Consider the following 14462-nt stretch of genomic DNA (forward strand, 5'->3'; position numbering starts at 1 on the left):
CGGTCCCGCCCCCTCCACCTCGGCTATGCTATAGCTCGGACCGGAGAGGTGGCCAGGCGTCGCCGCCCGCCCCTCGGTGGAGTCCAGACGCCACTGCGGCTGCCCCGAGGCGAGGGTGGCTGAGGCGCTGTCACCCCACCGGGCACCGCCTGTCACCCCACCTGAACATCCATGGGCCCACCCAGCCCGCTCGGCAGCCACAGCTCCGCGTCCTCCTCCGTTCTCCAGGACTGGGTCTCGAGGTCACCCGAGGGTCCCCGAGTCCCCGGAGCTCCAGTCCAAGCGTGGGCCCCCTCGTCGCCTTCTGCCCGCGCTTCCATTCTAGGAGACCCGGGACTCCGGGCTGAGCTCAGGGCGCAGAGCCCTCGCGGCTCCAAAGTCGGGGCGCGACCCGCCTTCCCACGCCGTGGGTGGGTAGAGACCGGGGCGCTCTCAGGACGGGGTGCTGGGGAGTCGAGGCTCGGGTTTCCCAGAGCCAGGACTTCTGCGGGCTGGGCTCCGGGGGTTGCCCAGATTACCCAGATTAGGACGCGAGGGAGTCGGAAGATGGGCAAAACGTGCCTGAGGACCCCTACTGCCCCTTCTTTGGAGCGAGATTTGGGGGCTGGCGGTTTCTCTCTTTGCTCTGATTCTTTGCAAACTTTTACAGAGTTGAGGACAAAGGGAACCGCGCAGTCCTCGAGGCTCGGGCCTGGGGCGGGGACTTGGGGAGCCCGGGCCCCGCTCGGAGCTCTCGGAGGAAACGCGCCGGGCCGGCTTCCTGTGGGGGCGCGGGCCGCGGCGCCCCGCGGACAGACGTGTCCGGCCCGGGGGAGGGGACGTGGGGGCGGGGAGGCGAAGAGGGGCGGGGACAGGGTGGGGGGTGGGAGGGGAGGAGCCGGGGCGCGGGGACGAGGAAGGGGCGCGCGGCGGGTGAGCGGAGGAGGGGGCGCGGGCTGCAGCCCTCGGCGGGGCGCGCGGCGAGGGAGCCCAGCCGGGCACAGCGCACGACGCCGCAGCCCTCTGAGCCCTGTCCCCCGCAGGCCCCGGGCAGATGTCCCAAGTGAGCGGCCAAAGCCCCTCTCGCCACGACGCGCCCCATGGAGCCCCTGGCGCAGCCGTGGAGCCAGGTAGGAGCGGGAAGGAGCGCGAGGGGGCGGCTGGTTCCGTCCCTGCCACCCGAGGAGACGGCCCGCGAGCGCAGTGGGGAGGGGGTGGGGAGTCTGGGATTCGGGGACCCGGTCCAAGGATAGTGGAGGGCCGGGTGGGGAGGCCTGGCCAGAACGGAGGCGGCCGCGCCAAGTTGGCTCGACTCGCCCCAGCCCATAGGCGCACACGCAGCAGACACAGGCGCGCGCGCGCGCACACACACACACACACACACACGCACACACAGAGAACAGCACACGCACACCAGACAAAGCGGACACACACGTATAGCACGCACACAGCACACACACACCAGACACCAGACCCACACCCCCTGAGGCATCAGTCTGCCCCGGGACGGGTGTCCTCACCGTTTCTGCCCAGTGTGTAAATATTTACGGGGCCTCTGGCGGGCTGGAGGGAGTGGGGGTGCCCGAGTCCTCTTCCCTTCCCTCAGCGCAGGCAGAGCCCAGCGCTTCCCGAAAACTTTTGTCTGCCCGGGGCTGCTGCAGGGCGGCCCCTCCCCTCCCGCTGCCTTCTCCTTGCTGTCTCTGTCCTCCTGCGGTCCCCACAGCAGGCCCAGACATAAGCGTAGACCACACCTTCCCCTCATCGGAACCAAGGCAGGTTGCCATCCCGCAGGGACCCTGTCCTGGGGTCGCCACCCCTCCCTGTCCACAGGCTCAGCTTGGGTGCCCCGGGAAAGTGGGAGCGATGGGATTCGTGCAGGGCACGGGTGCCCCAAGTGCAGGCCCCGGTCACTCAGGCTCTGCCTCCCTGGGGCTCCTTTCTCCTCTCTGCCTCCACCTCACTCCCTGCCCTCCCTCAGCCTCCAAGTCTGGGGTCCTGTCTCCCCGGATGGACCCCCTGGGCTGTGGAGCGGGGGTCTCTACACCAGGGTGGGTCAGGGGAAGCCACCTGGCTGGTGGCCAGCACACACTCCCCCTGGGGTCTCTGCTGCTTCTGCAGAAGGAGCTTCTCGATGGGAGGGGGGCGTCGGGCTGCAGGGAAGAGCTGTGCAGGGGCTGCCAGCCTCACCCCTCCTGTCTCCCTTGCTCCCTTTCTCTTCCACCCCTCACACTTTCTTCCTCCCTTAGCCGCTTTCTCTGTCCCCTCCACGACCACCCCCTTGTCCAAGACCCACTCCATCTCTCCCTCACCCAGCCCCGCTGCAGAGCAGGGGCTCAGAATGCGCCGGGCAGAGCCACTTCCTGGTCAGTACCCCAGCACACCCCCTGCCCAGGGTGGCCCAGGCCAGACAGTGCGGCTTTCATAACACAGGCCTCTTTCTGCCTTGCTGCTGTGGCCTTGGGAGACTGAGCCTGCTGCCCAGGAAGCCCAAACCGCAGGCGACCCAGCCAAAACCCCACAGACGCCTGAAGCTGAGACCGAGTCCCCCACGCTCCTGCAGGCCAAGACAGGACAGCAAAGCCCCGGGGCCCTTCCTTGGCCACCCAAGACGACCACCGAGGGGACGCAGCAGACTCAGAGCAGCACTGGCCGGGCCAGGTGGCCAGGCCCACGCCCTGGGCTCCCCCAGTGGCCTCCTCCTTCCCTGCCTTCAGAGCCCCAGACTTCTGCCCAGCACTGCGGACTCGCATTCCGGCACCAGGTTCTAAATTGAATTTCCTGGGGAATCAGAGCCTTAGGACCTAAAATCAAATTAAGGCAACCCCACCTAGTTGACAGCTTAGCTTGGTGCCCTAGGACCACGTGTACATCAAAGGAGTCCACTGTTTCCAGCCTCCTGGGGGTTCATCCCCATCTCTTTCCTTCTCCTGACCCCGGCCCCCGAACTCCAGGGCTCGGCACTCACCCACACGTGGGCTGAGCACCGTCTGGGGTTACTACAAATCCAGCCCCTGCCCCAGTGGTGGGAAAGAGGAGGGCTGCAGTCCTTGTGAATAGCAGGCCTCCGGGACTGGTTATGACCAACAGGCACCAAGTTCCCAGCAGCTGCACTGTGCAGAGAAGGCACTGCCCAGCCCCGGGTCAGGGAAGGCATTTGGGAGGAAGAGCGGTTCCAGCTGGGTCAGGAAGGATGGGCTGGGCTTGGGCAGTGGTCAGGAGGCACCATGTAGCCTGAGCAGACTGATCAGCAGGCCTGGTGGTGGCCGAGAGCCACGGAGAGGCTTGTCTGCCTGGAGCCCAGGACTTTTGTCCGCTGAATCCATTGAAGATGTTGGCAGAGGGGCTAGGGATTTAGCTCAGTGGTTTCATTGCCTGCCTCACAAGTGCAAGGTCCTGAGTTCGATCCCCGCTACCAAAAAAAAAAAGTCTATGAAGATGTTGGCAGAGGGCACGGATGCCGGGCCAAGCAGAACAAAGTGCAGGGTTCCAGATCAGAAGAGGGCCTGGTCTTCTCTTAGAGATGATCGGCACTCCAAGGAAAAGCCCAGGCTGCTGTCCACAGAGGCAGGAGGGGCTGGATTTGAGGGACACAGGCACTGTCCAGGCTTGGAGGGAAGCAGACCCACGGGGACGAGATCCACAGGGCCTGCCCCCAGCTGCAGGGCCGGGCCACGGGCATGCTGGTGCCGCCCCAGTCAGGTGAGCACATGGCACCTGTGGGGACAGCAGGGCTCTGGCTGGGGACTCCAGCCCTGCCCACTCAGCCCTAGCACCTCGCCGGCCTGTGCTCTGCCCTCCAGGAGATGCTCTTCATAGACCCTCTGCTGGATGGTGCTGTCCCTTGGTCACAAAGGACAGCTGGCTCTGGGCCTCTGGATGTGTGTGCAGGTCACCCTGCCTCCTGTCTGACCCTCCTGCCCCTCCTGCACCTAGGGCTCTTCTCCACATTGAGGTCTGCTGGGGCAGGGGCAATGGCAGGGCTTTGCAAGCTGGGAATTCTCTACTGCTGCTTCTTTTCTTCTTTGTGGTCCTTTTATTTCTTTCGGGGTTTTTGTTTGTTTGTTTGTTTGTTTTTTAGACAGGGTCCCACTATGTAGTCCAGGCTGGCCTTGAACTCACTATGTAGCTCAGGCTGGCCTCCAACTCTTGATGAGCCTCCTGCCTCAGCCTCCTGAGTGTCAGGATTACAGGTGTGCGCCACCACGCCCAGCTTTCCCTCTGATTCTGATGCCTGCCCCTGGCTGTGTGATTCAGTCCTGTCTTGCTCATGTGCTGAGTCCCCGTTGTGACCTCTCCTGAGTCAGGTCCAGACCACAGACTGGTTTCTGCCCTTCCTCATTTTCCCCAGGTCTGAGGCTCAGTCCAGAACGGCTGGCTGCTGCAGGACTGGCCTCATCCTGCTCTCCAGAGCTTCCTAGTGGAGGCTCAAGGTCGCCAGCCCTGCAGGTGGTGGTGGGGAGTGGTGGAGAGAATGGGCATGGAGGGACGTGGGGACTCCAGGCTCCTTCACTGTCTTTCTCGCCTTCCTCTCTCTAACCCTTGCGACCCAGAGAGCAGAAACCTGGGCTCCGTCTACTACAGCACCAACATTGTCACCGTGTGCACCCTGGTGACTCAGGACAAAGCCTGGGATGTGGCCACCAGGCCGGCCTGCTGTGGTCCTTGAAACCCGAAGGGCTAAGCCTTAGAATTCCCTTTACACACAAGCTGATGGATTGTGGCAACCTGCCCCAGCTGCTGGCTGGTGAGGACCAGGACGTGGACCTCCCTGCTCCTTTCTGTCTTTCCTTATACCCTGTGGGAGAATCGGGACCCTGGGTCAGGGCCTGGACCAGGGCCAGGGGCTAGAAGACCCCTCTGTCCCTGGAGATTCGGACCCAGGCCCTGAGCCTCCCAGGATGTGTCTCCACATGCCTGGCCCCCTTCATCCCTGCTGTGATCTTCCGAAAGCCATCTGACCTCTCTGGTAATGTGATGGCAAGGGTGGCTCTGGACAGGCCCGAAGAGAGGATGGGCTGGGACAGAAGCAGCCGTGGACAGGGAGGGCCCCAGTGGAGACTCAGGCGCCAGGCCCTCCCCACCCTGTCCCAGCTCCCGGCTCCCGGCTCCAGCAGGGCCTGTGGTTTACCCTGGTCGAGTCACAGCCTGCCCGCCTGGGCTGCTGTCCTCTGTGCCACCCACATAGGCCCCAGGACCTCTGTCCCCAGGGCCATGAAGGACCAGAGTCTGGGGGGACGTGGGCACTCAGGCGGCACCCTCAGCCTGTGTCCACCCACCGAGTCCTGGAGTCCCTTGCAGGCAGCCCAGGGTGACCCCGGCCATCACCTCCCTGTCCTCCCCTGCCCTCCGGCTGGTGATGGGTGCTCACGGGAGCCCTACCTGCTCCCTGTTCCATCTCCAAGGCAGTTCTGCCTCCATCCGGGCCCGGTCCCTGCACCCCTTGCACACTGTGGCAGGTGTTTGTCTCTCACTCTGGGGCTGCACTGTTGTCCTCCGTCTTCCTCCACCTCTCTGTGACCACACCCCCTCAGGACCCTTGGGTGTCTCAGGCCCCATTCCCTGCGTGGTGGGTGGGGGGCAGGGGCTCACTTGAGGCCTGGGGTCACCCCGTGGCTGCCCTGTGCGGCCTAGGCCAGGCTGTGACCACAGATGCTTCCTCCCCCTTCCCCCAGGGCCCCGGCACTGCTGCCCTGGAGATGTGGGTTTGAAGGTGGCCCCAGGCCTGCATCCTGCCGGCCCTGCTCGGACACTGTAATTACCCAGGAGGCTGCGGTTCGCCTCTCCCCCGCTGCACCCTGGCTGCCCTGATTCTCCCCTGGGCTCCTCCTGCCAGGCCAGGGTCCTGCTCTCTGACCCAGTTCCTGCCGTCCCTCTGCTGCCTGTTTTCACCCTGTCCCTGGCCCCGCTCCCCCTGTGTCCCCGTGGCCCTCACCTTCCGTGCAGTCACCTCGCCCTGAGGTGCTCTTTGCTCCTCTCCCTGTCACCCTGCCGCCTGTCCCTGTCTCCTGGTCCTCCCCCTTGCCTCTCTGCTGGGTCCCCGGCCCCTCCTGATACCATATCCATGCACACCACGAACACACGGCACACACATCCTGGCTCACACACCGTTGGGGATTAGGCACTCTTTGAGTCCACGCCGGTGCCAGGCGGAATGGGCTGGGGACCCGGTGTAGGGCCAAGAATGCGGCTCAGTGGCCCCCGAGCTGTGGGACGGGCCAGGCTGGGCAATCGGGAGGGCACCCTGGAATACATGGCCCTCTGCTTTCTCCCCAGCCCAGACTGTGTCACTCCTGCCTGGGCCTCAGGTAGGAGCAGGACCTGCTCATCCTGCAGAGGCAGCATCGCAGGAGGGCTCCCCGGAGGAGGCTGCACCTCCCATGCCCCAAGGCAGCAGCCCTGGGGCTCTGCAGGCCCTGGACAGCACTGACCGAGATGTCCCCATAGAAGCTGTGACGTGTGAGTCCCGGGGGAGTGCAGGCTGGGGCGGCGACATGTAGGGGTGGGATCCCACCCAGGTGAATCATCAGGAATGCGGGGAGCACCTGGCTCTCCACTTGGCCAGGCCCTCAAGTGTGGGCAGGAGCAGGGCTCAGGCGGGAGGGAAGGCCGGGGTGGGTGAGGCCGGACCTGGGATTGCTGCAGCCCATCTCCCAGGGGACCCAGAGTGCAGGGAAAAAGAAGAGCTGGGGTGGGGGGTTGTTGTATAATAACTAACGAAGATCCACCAAATCCACAGACACATGTTTTTTTTTCTTTGAGGCAGGGTCGAACTGTGTAGCCCAGGCTGGCCTTGACCTCACTGTGTAGACCAGGCTGGCCTCAAACTCACAGCGATCCTCCTGCCTCAGCCCTCCGAGTGCTGGGATTACAGCCGTGCACTACTACACCTGGCTACAGATACATCTGTACTTGCTAAATTGCCCTCCTGGCATGAGCATCTGTGCTTTAGGATCCACCTGTAGTGGGCAGAAGGGCACCTATGGCCAAGCCCATCTTACAGACAGGAGACGGAAGCACGGAGACCGCTCGCCCTGGTCCCAGGCCGGGGCACCCAGGCCTCCGGGCTGTGTGCTCTGTGTCCTGCTGCCTGCCCGGCCGACTGGGGCACTGGGAGCCACCTCCAGCCAGGACATCTGCAGCCAGGCCAGCTTCCTGGAAGCTGGGCACCGAGTCCAGCTAGCACTGTGCCCTTGGCCACTGCCAGAGACACCCGCTGCTGCAGCACTGAGAGGAAGTCAGCGCAGCGGCCGCAGAGCAGGGCCCCGGTGGGCATGGGACAGACACTGCTGGGTCTCTGGCCCAGTGTTTGCTCTGTGACTCAGCCCCACACCACGGCCAAGGCCGCAGGTGAGCTGTGTGTGCCCACACCTCCTGGGCCAGCTGACCGCTCGCCCCGCCTGGCCACCCACTGGACCCACGTTTAGGCTGCAGGGTGAGGGGCACAGCAGATGGCCAAGGCCCAGCCCCCGGTGGTGCTGGGAGGCAGGCAGGATGGTTCAGGCCTGGCCACTTCCCCTGGCCTGGGCCCTGTTTACCCGCATGGGCCCAGCCACACCTCTGGCCAGAGCCCCCTCCTTTTCCCCAGCTTCCAGACTCTGTCTTCTCCACTTCTGGGCTGATGGACCTTTGCCAGTTTTTGCCCTCTTTTGGTCTGGATTTTCTCATCGGTGAAATGAGACCTTGGAGAGATCTCTTTCAATCCTCAAAGAAGCAACGATGTGAAAAGCTCTTGATGCTGCTCCTAGTACAGAATAATTGCTCAAACTTGTGAATACTCCAGTGATCCCAGCTGCTTGGGAGGCTGAGGCAGGAGGATCGAAAGTTCAAGTCCTCCCTGGGCAGCTTAGCAAGACCCTGTCTCAAAAAATGAAAAGGAGGGTGTGTGGTAGTGACCTGCTGAGACTTGATCCTCTGTCCCCCGCTGGCCTAGCTGCCTGCTAAGCCCCAGCTCTTAATCTCTAGGCTGGTCCCCCCTGGTACTGTTTCCTCATCAGTAAAAAGGGGCACTCTCCTGTTGAGGGTTTAGTGGCTAGGTCAGTGCCCGTATGCAGCAGGTACTCAGTACGTGCTCCATGTTGACCACTGCCATTGCTAGAAGGCCAGGCCCCCTTCACCCTCCGCCATCTGCCTCCTGTGCATTCCAGCCTGGGTGTCTGGGACCCAGGTCCCAGCCTCAGGGGATGGAAGTACCTGGCATTCACAGAGGGCCTGGCCAGGACTCTGGCGGGGGGTACCAAGCTCCCATGGCCCCTTCTGCACCCCCAGGAACCTGTGCCTGCCCTCACCGCCACCCTGGCTGGTAGGGTCCAGGAAGAGGCTGGGCACTGGCTAGGGGTCAGCTTTCCTGTGCCCCACTGATAAAGCTGGGGTTCAGTGCCTCCGCCTGGGAGGGAGCTGCGAGTCTCCCCACCAGCTTCCTCTTCCTTCTCTCCCAGGCCCCATGGCCCCCACCCCACTCTTTCTGCCACCTGCCACAGAGGTGGGGCCTGAGGCTTGAGTGGAGGGTTGTGGGCAAGGAGCGGGAGACAGGGGCTACCTGAGGAGACCCTGGGTTCCAGGCCTGGCCTGTGTCTCCAAACATGTTTCCAATAAATCACCCAGCGCACCAAGGGCAAAAACAGCTGGGGGCTTGGCAGCAGCCAAGGGGAAGGTTAACTGCTTCGCTGCTGTCCCTGTCCCCCCATCCTCCATAGCCGAAGTCCCAGGACCCAAGAACAGGAGAGTGGATTCCAGGTGGGGGAAGAAATTGGAGTCCTAAACCAGGTGTGGTGGTGCATGCCTGTCATCCCAGCACTTGGGAGGCTGATGCAGGAGGATCATTGCTATTTGGAGGCCAGCCTGGACTACATTCTGATTTCAAAGCCAGCAAGAACTTACACCTAGCGAGACCTTGTCTCAACGAAACAGGAAATGGGGTTCAGGCTCTGAGCACCTGATTCACCTTGTACCTCTGTCTTTGTGAGATGAGCACTGGACTAGGAGTCAGGACCTGGCCCCCAGCCTGCTGCTATTTCATGGCTTGGCCCTGAGCCTCAGTTTCCTCTCTGCAGAAGATAATCTAGGGCATCTAAGAATGAATAGAGCAGAACGGGGGGGCTTTGGGGGCCCCACGCTTCCCCCAGCCTCCTTTCTCTTCACCTCTCCAGGCCAGCCTCAGGGGAACCCCTTGGGCTACACCCCATTACTGCCGAATGGCTCCAGCCACCCCTCAGAGCCGGGCAGTGCCAGGCGGGCTGGGAACGGTGCTCTCGGGGGCCCCAAGGCCCACCGGAAGCTGCAGTCTCACCCGTCCCTGGCCAGCCAGGGCAGCAAGAAGAGCAAGGGCAGCACGAAGTCAGCCTCCTCCCAGATCCCCCTGCAGGCACAGGAAGGTAGGTACCCCATGCCCAGCCTCTCTCACTGCCCGGACTTTGGCCAGCGCAGCAGCATGGTCTCTGGGTTCGGGCTAGAAATGCAGAACCCCAGGCCTGAACCTCTGCGTGGGCCCCGAGAGCAAGGGTCTCAGTACCCTGCACGCCCACTCAGATCTGCCAGCCTTGCAGAGCACACCTGTTGGGTAAACTGAGGACGCTCAAATTCTTCAGGCTGAGCCCTCCCACCCCTGCTCTCTCAGAATCCCTCTGACATGGCCCGGGGCCCCAGGGCAGATCCCGAGGAAACCACTCCATTTCTGGAATCAGGAATTTTCCTGGAGGGTCTGGGGGTGCAGCTCAGTGGTTGAGCACATGCTTGCCATGCGCCAGACCCTGGGTTCCTAGAGTCTGGTCCCCAGCACCAGAAACAAAAAGAAAGAAATGTTCCTGGAGGCGTGGACCATATGGCTAGTGAAGGCAGAGTACTTGGCAAGAAGAAAATGGGGCTTACCTGGGGCTGGGGGTCAGAGGACCCAAAAGCACCACCTGCTGTTGCTCCTGCGACACAAAGATCCTCCACCACCGGGGGGCCAGTGCCCATTCCACCTGGACACAGCTGCCTGTGCTCAGGGCCTCCTGATCCCTGCCCAGTCCATGTTGGGCACGCATGACTGTAGGAGATGGGTCCAGATGCTGGGTCCCGGAGTGAGGAGCAGGTTCTGCCCGAGGCCTCATCCCTAACTGTGACAAGTGCAGGGAGAGGACCAGATTAACCGGGGGACACCCATGCCACCCACACTGGGCAGGAGCGGCCATAGGCTCAGGGGAGGGCCCAGCCAGGGAGGTGCCAGGTGCCACTGCAGGCAGTCAGGGGCTAGGGAGGGGCTGGGTGGCCCCACACTGTACCTACAAAGCAACAGGGAGACACACAGTAGTGACTCACCAGGGTGCATGTGGGGTGCAGGACCCCAGCCAGTTCTAGATGGGGCAGGATGGCAAGAGGACCTTCCCCCTTCAGCCAGAGGCAGGGGGACAGGAGAGACCCTCAGGGCTACCTGTCAGGAGGTGCTTAACAAGGAGGTGCCCATCTGGGCAAGGCCAAGTGTAGAAGGAGGGCAGGTGATGAGGAGGAGGTTCATGGGTTTGCATTTCCCCAGGGTTAAAGAACCCACTGTAGGGTTCTAGGTGTCACCCACAGTTCCTGAACTGCATGCCTCAGCTTCTGCACCTGTAGAGTGGGCTCGCTGCAGCCCGATCTTGCTGTCTCAGAGGACCTACTTGAGTTTACTCCCAAACAGTAGGACAGTGGGTGCTGGGGACCTGTCACCCCCAGGGTGTTTCTTAAACAAGTAGAGGGAGGTCAAGTCCGGGGCTCCCCACCCGCTGCCTGGTGTGAACCCTGCTCTGCTGGGCTTGGATCGCCGAGCCTGTGGTCATCGCCTGCCCCAAAGATGCTGCCTGGGTGCCGTCCCCGCCTCCCTGGGCTCTGCCACCCTGGGGTCCCCACTGTGACCTGTCCTGCCCCTGCCCCCAGACTGCTGCGTGCACTGCGTGCTGTCCTGCCTGTTCTGTGAGTTCCTGACTCTCTGCAACCTGGTTCTGGACTGCGCCGCCTGCGGCTCCTGCGGCTCAGAGGCCTCCTGCCTGTGCTGCTGCTGCTGCTGCTGCGGCCCCGGCGAGGGCGCCGACTGTGACCTGCCCTGCGGCCTGGACTGCGGCATCCTGGACGCCTGCTGCGAGTCTGCCGACTGCCTGGAGATCTGCATGGAGTGCTGCGGCCTCTGCTTCTCCTCCTGACCAGCGAGGGACGAAGGGGTGGGCGCACGCACCCCTGTCCGCACGCCACTCGGCCTCTCCCGGCCGGCCGGGGACTGTCAGGGTGGGGCGGGGCGGGGTCCCAGGGCTGCAGAGCACTGTGAACGCCGGGGAGGGGAGGGACAGGGTCCTCATTCCCGGGGTCCCCTCCCCTGTGCCTCAGCGGGAGGACAGCGAAATGTGAAAAGAGCCCCTTCTGGGCCTGCCCTGTCCCGAGGGTCCTTCCCTGACCCACACAGTGGCCTGGGGTGGGATGGGATGGGGCGGCACAGCCAAGACTGGAAGGGCAGAGGGGCTCGGAGGGAGGGTCTGTGCTATTTGTCGCTGTAAATAAAGACATTTGTCCATCTCTGCATCCTCCCACCCGGTGCCAATGCTCAAGCGAACTCTGCACCCATGAGGCCACCCTGCCCTCGGGGTCCTGTCCCCTCACCTTCTGCTCCCTTACACAAGGGCACCCAGAGCCGGAACAGTTACCCTCGGCACAGGATTCATCAAGACCAGATGTGTTCCGGCTTTGATTAATTAATCTGCCTCTGACTCGTCCTCCAGTTGGCCCCCGTGAAGTCACTCCAAGGCACAGGGTGACGCCCATGTCGGCAGCACAGGCCCCAGCGTGCACCGGGCCTTCTGGGAGGTGGGCGGGGCCTGACTGGGGCGTCACACGCCATCCTCCGTCGCCCCATCACCAGGGCCTGAGAAAGGAGGACCCCGTGCCGGGACTGTGGAGCCCCACCGGCCGTCTGTCTCGTGCCTTTGCAGAGAGGAGGAGAGACCTGGGTACTGCAAAGCTATTGGGGGCAGCATGGACCTGGATGGGGAGCAGGAGTGACACCACCCTGGGCCTCGATGTCCCAGGGCAGGCCATGTGGGTGGCTCTAGGAGGGCCTTGAAAAGTGGGTGCGAGGGGACATGGGTGGGTGCTGCTCCCAGGGGCAATGTTGGGAGTGGATCAGGCAATTCTGAAGGAAGAGGGGCCCTGGGGAAGCGGCCTCATGGAATGCAGACTGCTCAGAATGTCACATACCGTGGGCCTCAGTTTGCCCACTTCCAGCTTTTCTGACCTCTGCGACCTGACCAAAACTGCGAGGACATGAAGGGACCTGCCCCGGTCGGGACCCCACATTCACTCACCTGTGTTCATTTGTTCCTGGCTTTTATTCCGCTATTGCACACTCACGGTGCAGAAGGTCCCCAGCCCCGTCTCTGTCTGGCACTTACACACGTTTTCTTTTTTTTTGGTACCGGGGATCGAACTCAGGACCTTGCACTTGCGAGGTAGGCGACAGAACCACCGAACTACATCCCTGCCCTGCATTTTCTATCTCTATAAAGTGTGAGGACAGCACGCACACCGTGCCAGACCTTAGCTTTGTGACCTGCCTGTGCTTCTGGGAAACCTGGTTATCACAGGTGCGGGGCCAGGTGCTTGGCTGGGTGGCCGGGCCACTGCTCAGTGATGAGCTGACCCTGTCCCTCCCCGGCCCCTCTGTTGTGACACGGACATGCGGACATTCCTTGTCATGACAGAGCTGCTTGGAGAACACTGCTGAAGGTGGTGTTGCTGGGCTCCAGGGGACTGCCCAGTTGTGCTCCCTGGGGTGCACAGGGCCCGGGATGTCTACCTGTCCCATGGCATTTCCCTTCCTTCTGGGGACCCGGGAAGGAGGGAGGCTGGGATGACAGGGAGGAGGAAGTGCCTGGCACAGGTGGGCAGGAAGGCCCCTCCTGGCCCCTCGTGGCTATCCAGAAGGAAGAGGCGCCCAAGCAGTCCAAACACTGGCTTCCGGCTGTGGCTGCCTCGGGGTGTTTGCTTTAGGACAGTGGGTGAAACCCGAGAGCTGAGCCAGCCCCCAGACACACATGCACGCACGCTCACACTCACACGCACACGCACACGCACACAGACGCGCGCTCCATACAGTCATACACGTGCATTCCGCAGCCGCTCTACACCACGTGCGTGCGCACACCCCGAACACGTCCGCTCACTCACTGCACATTTCAGAGCCCGGGCTGGGCCACAGAGGCCAGGTCCGCCCCTGCACCCCATGCCCGCCCTGTCTCCCCCACTTCCCCGTTTGCACCCAGCCACCTCATCCCTGCTAGCCGCAGATGGCGTTTGTGTACCAGCCACCACCCACCTCACCCACCTCCTCACAGTGCTCACGCGCAGCCTCCAGGGAAAACCAGGAACCCCTCCCCTCTCCTACAGGTGGGCCCCATCCTGCTTTTCCGTGGGGTGGGCCTGCCACTCTCTGGGCCTTAGCTTCCTGTGGACCCCTGGGGCCATAAGGTGCCTCTGGTGCCTCTGATGTTGGCACAGTCGTCTGCCGTGCTGTGCCCAGGAGGCTGAGGGCCACCCTCACCTAGCTGTCCTTGCCGAGCTGGGCATTCCCAGCATGGAGAGACAGGGCTGGGGTGAGGCCAAGCCGGGGAAGCGTTGCGTGGACAGCAAGGCACTGAGCCAGGAGCCAGTGTGCGAGGGGGGTCAGACCCACTTCTTCCCTAATCTCCATTGGCCCCCATATTCGGGGGCATCCCCTATTCTGGCACCCAGAGCACACAGAGCCCTCAGGATGCCACCTTTCTGACCACAGGTGCCAGCTTGGGGAAACTAAGCAGCCTGCTCTTCCTACAGCCAGTCATGTTCCAGACCTCTGCCATCTCCAGGGGAGAGGAGACAAAGTCGGGGGCCAGGCTGGTCCCTGAGGCTCAGGACAACTGCAGAGACCTTGTTGCTGGGCAAGGGCACTAAAGCCCCCCAACAGCTGGGGAAGCAGTGTGGAGCCCTCAGGACGGCTCTATGCAGAGGGACAGTGGGCCCAGCTCCTGTCCTCTCAGGATGACTCTCCTCTCCACGTGCTGCCTTCCTACCTGACGAGGGCCATTAGCTAACATAATAAAGACCAGGGAAAGATTCTGACTGGCCCAGTCTGTGTTACAGTCCCGCCACTGGGCCAATCACTGTGCCAGGGAATGGAGGACTGTGACTGGTCAGACCAAAGTCAGATGGCATCTCTATGGCCAGAGGGTGGGTTACTTGGTCACCCCTCCCCTCCAGAACCAGAATGCAAATTACAAAAAGGGAGAATTACAAAAGGGGGAAGCTTGGCAGATTAAAACAGGAGAAGTTGCCGGGCATGGTGGCACACATGCTTGTAATCCCAGCACTCTGGGAGGCTGAGGCAGGAGGATGTCAAGTTCCAGCCTAAGGATGGCTGGAGAGAAGGGACTGCCACAGCTAGGGTATAAATGGGGTCCTTGCCTGGATGTGACAGGTGGCCTCATGACTCCTTCTAACTCAGATCTTCC

At 62.6% G+C, this 14462-nt stretch overlaps 1 protein-coding gene across 1 annotated transcript; it reads left to right on the plus strand.

Moving 5' to 3' along the window:
* The first annotated feature begins 879 nt into the window (after positions 1-879).
* On the plus strand, positions 880-11499 carry Mdfi (MyoD family inhibitor). The gene is made up of 4 exons (XM_021259850.2): positions 880-1109; positions 6253-6435; positions 9126-9350; positions 10867-11499. The coding sequence occupies exons 1-4, from the start codon at positions 1034-1036 to the stop codon at positions 11127-11129; spliced, it is 747 nt and encodes a 248-aa protein (XP_021115509.1). The 5' UTR covers positions 880-1033; the 3' UTR covers positions 11130-11499.
* The last annotated feature ends 2963 nt before the right edge of the window (positions 11500-14462 follow it).

The sequence above is a fragment of the Heterocephalus glaber genome, unplaced genomic scaffold (assembly GCF_053883595.1).
Source record: "Heterocephalus glaber isolate CG9 unplaced genomic scaffold, H.glaber_assembly_v1.0 deba00001497, whole genome shotgun sequence".
NCBI lineage: Eukaryota > Metazoa > Chordata > Mammalia > Rodentia > Bathyergidae > Heterocephalus > Heterocephalus glaber.

What these genes read in the sequence shown, in the direction of transcription:
- Mdfi (XM_021259850.2), top strand. Translation starts at nt 1,034, where the DNA reads ATGTCCCAAGTGAGCGGCCAAAGCCCCTCTCGCCACGACGCGCCCCAT. An exon ending in CCCCATAGAAGCTGTGACGT is followed by an intron (nt 6,436 to 9,125) that starts GTGAGTCCCGGG and finishes TCACCTCTCCAG; the next exon opens with GCCAGCCTCAGGGGAACCCC. An exon ending in CCCCCTGCAGGCACAGGAAG is followed by an intron (nt 9,351 to 10,866) that starts GTAGGTACCCCA and finishes CCCTGCCCCCAG; the next exon opens with ACTGCTGCGTGCACTGCGTG.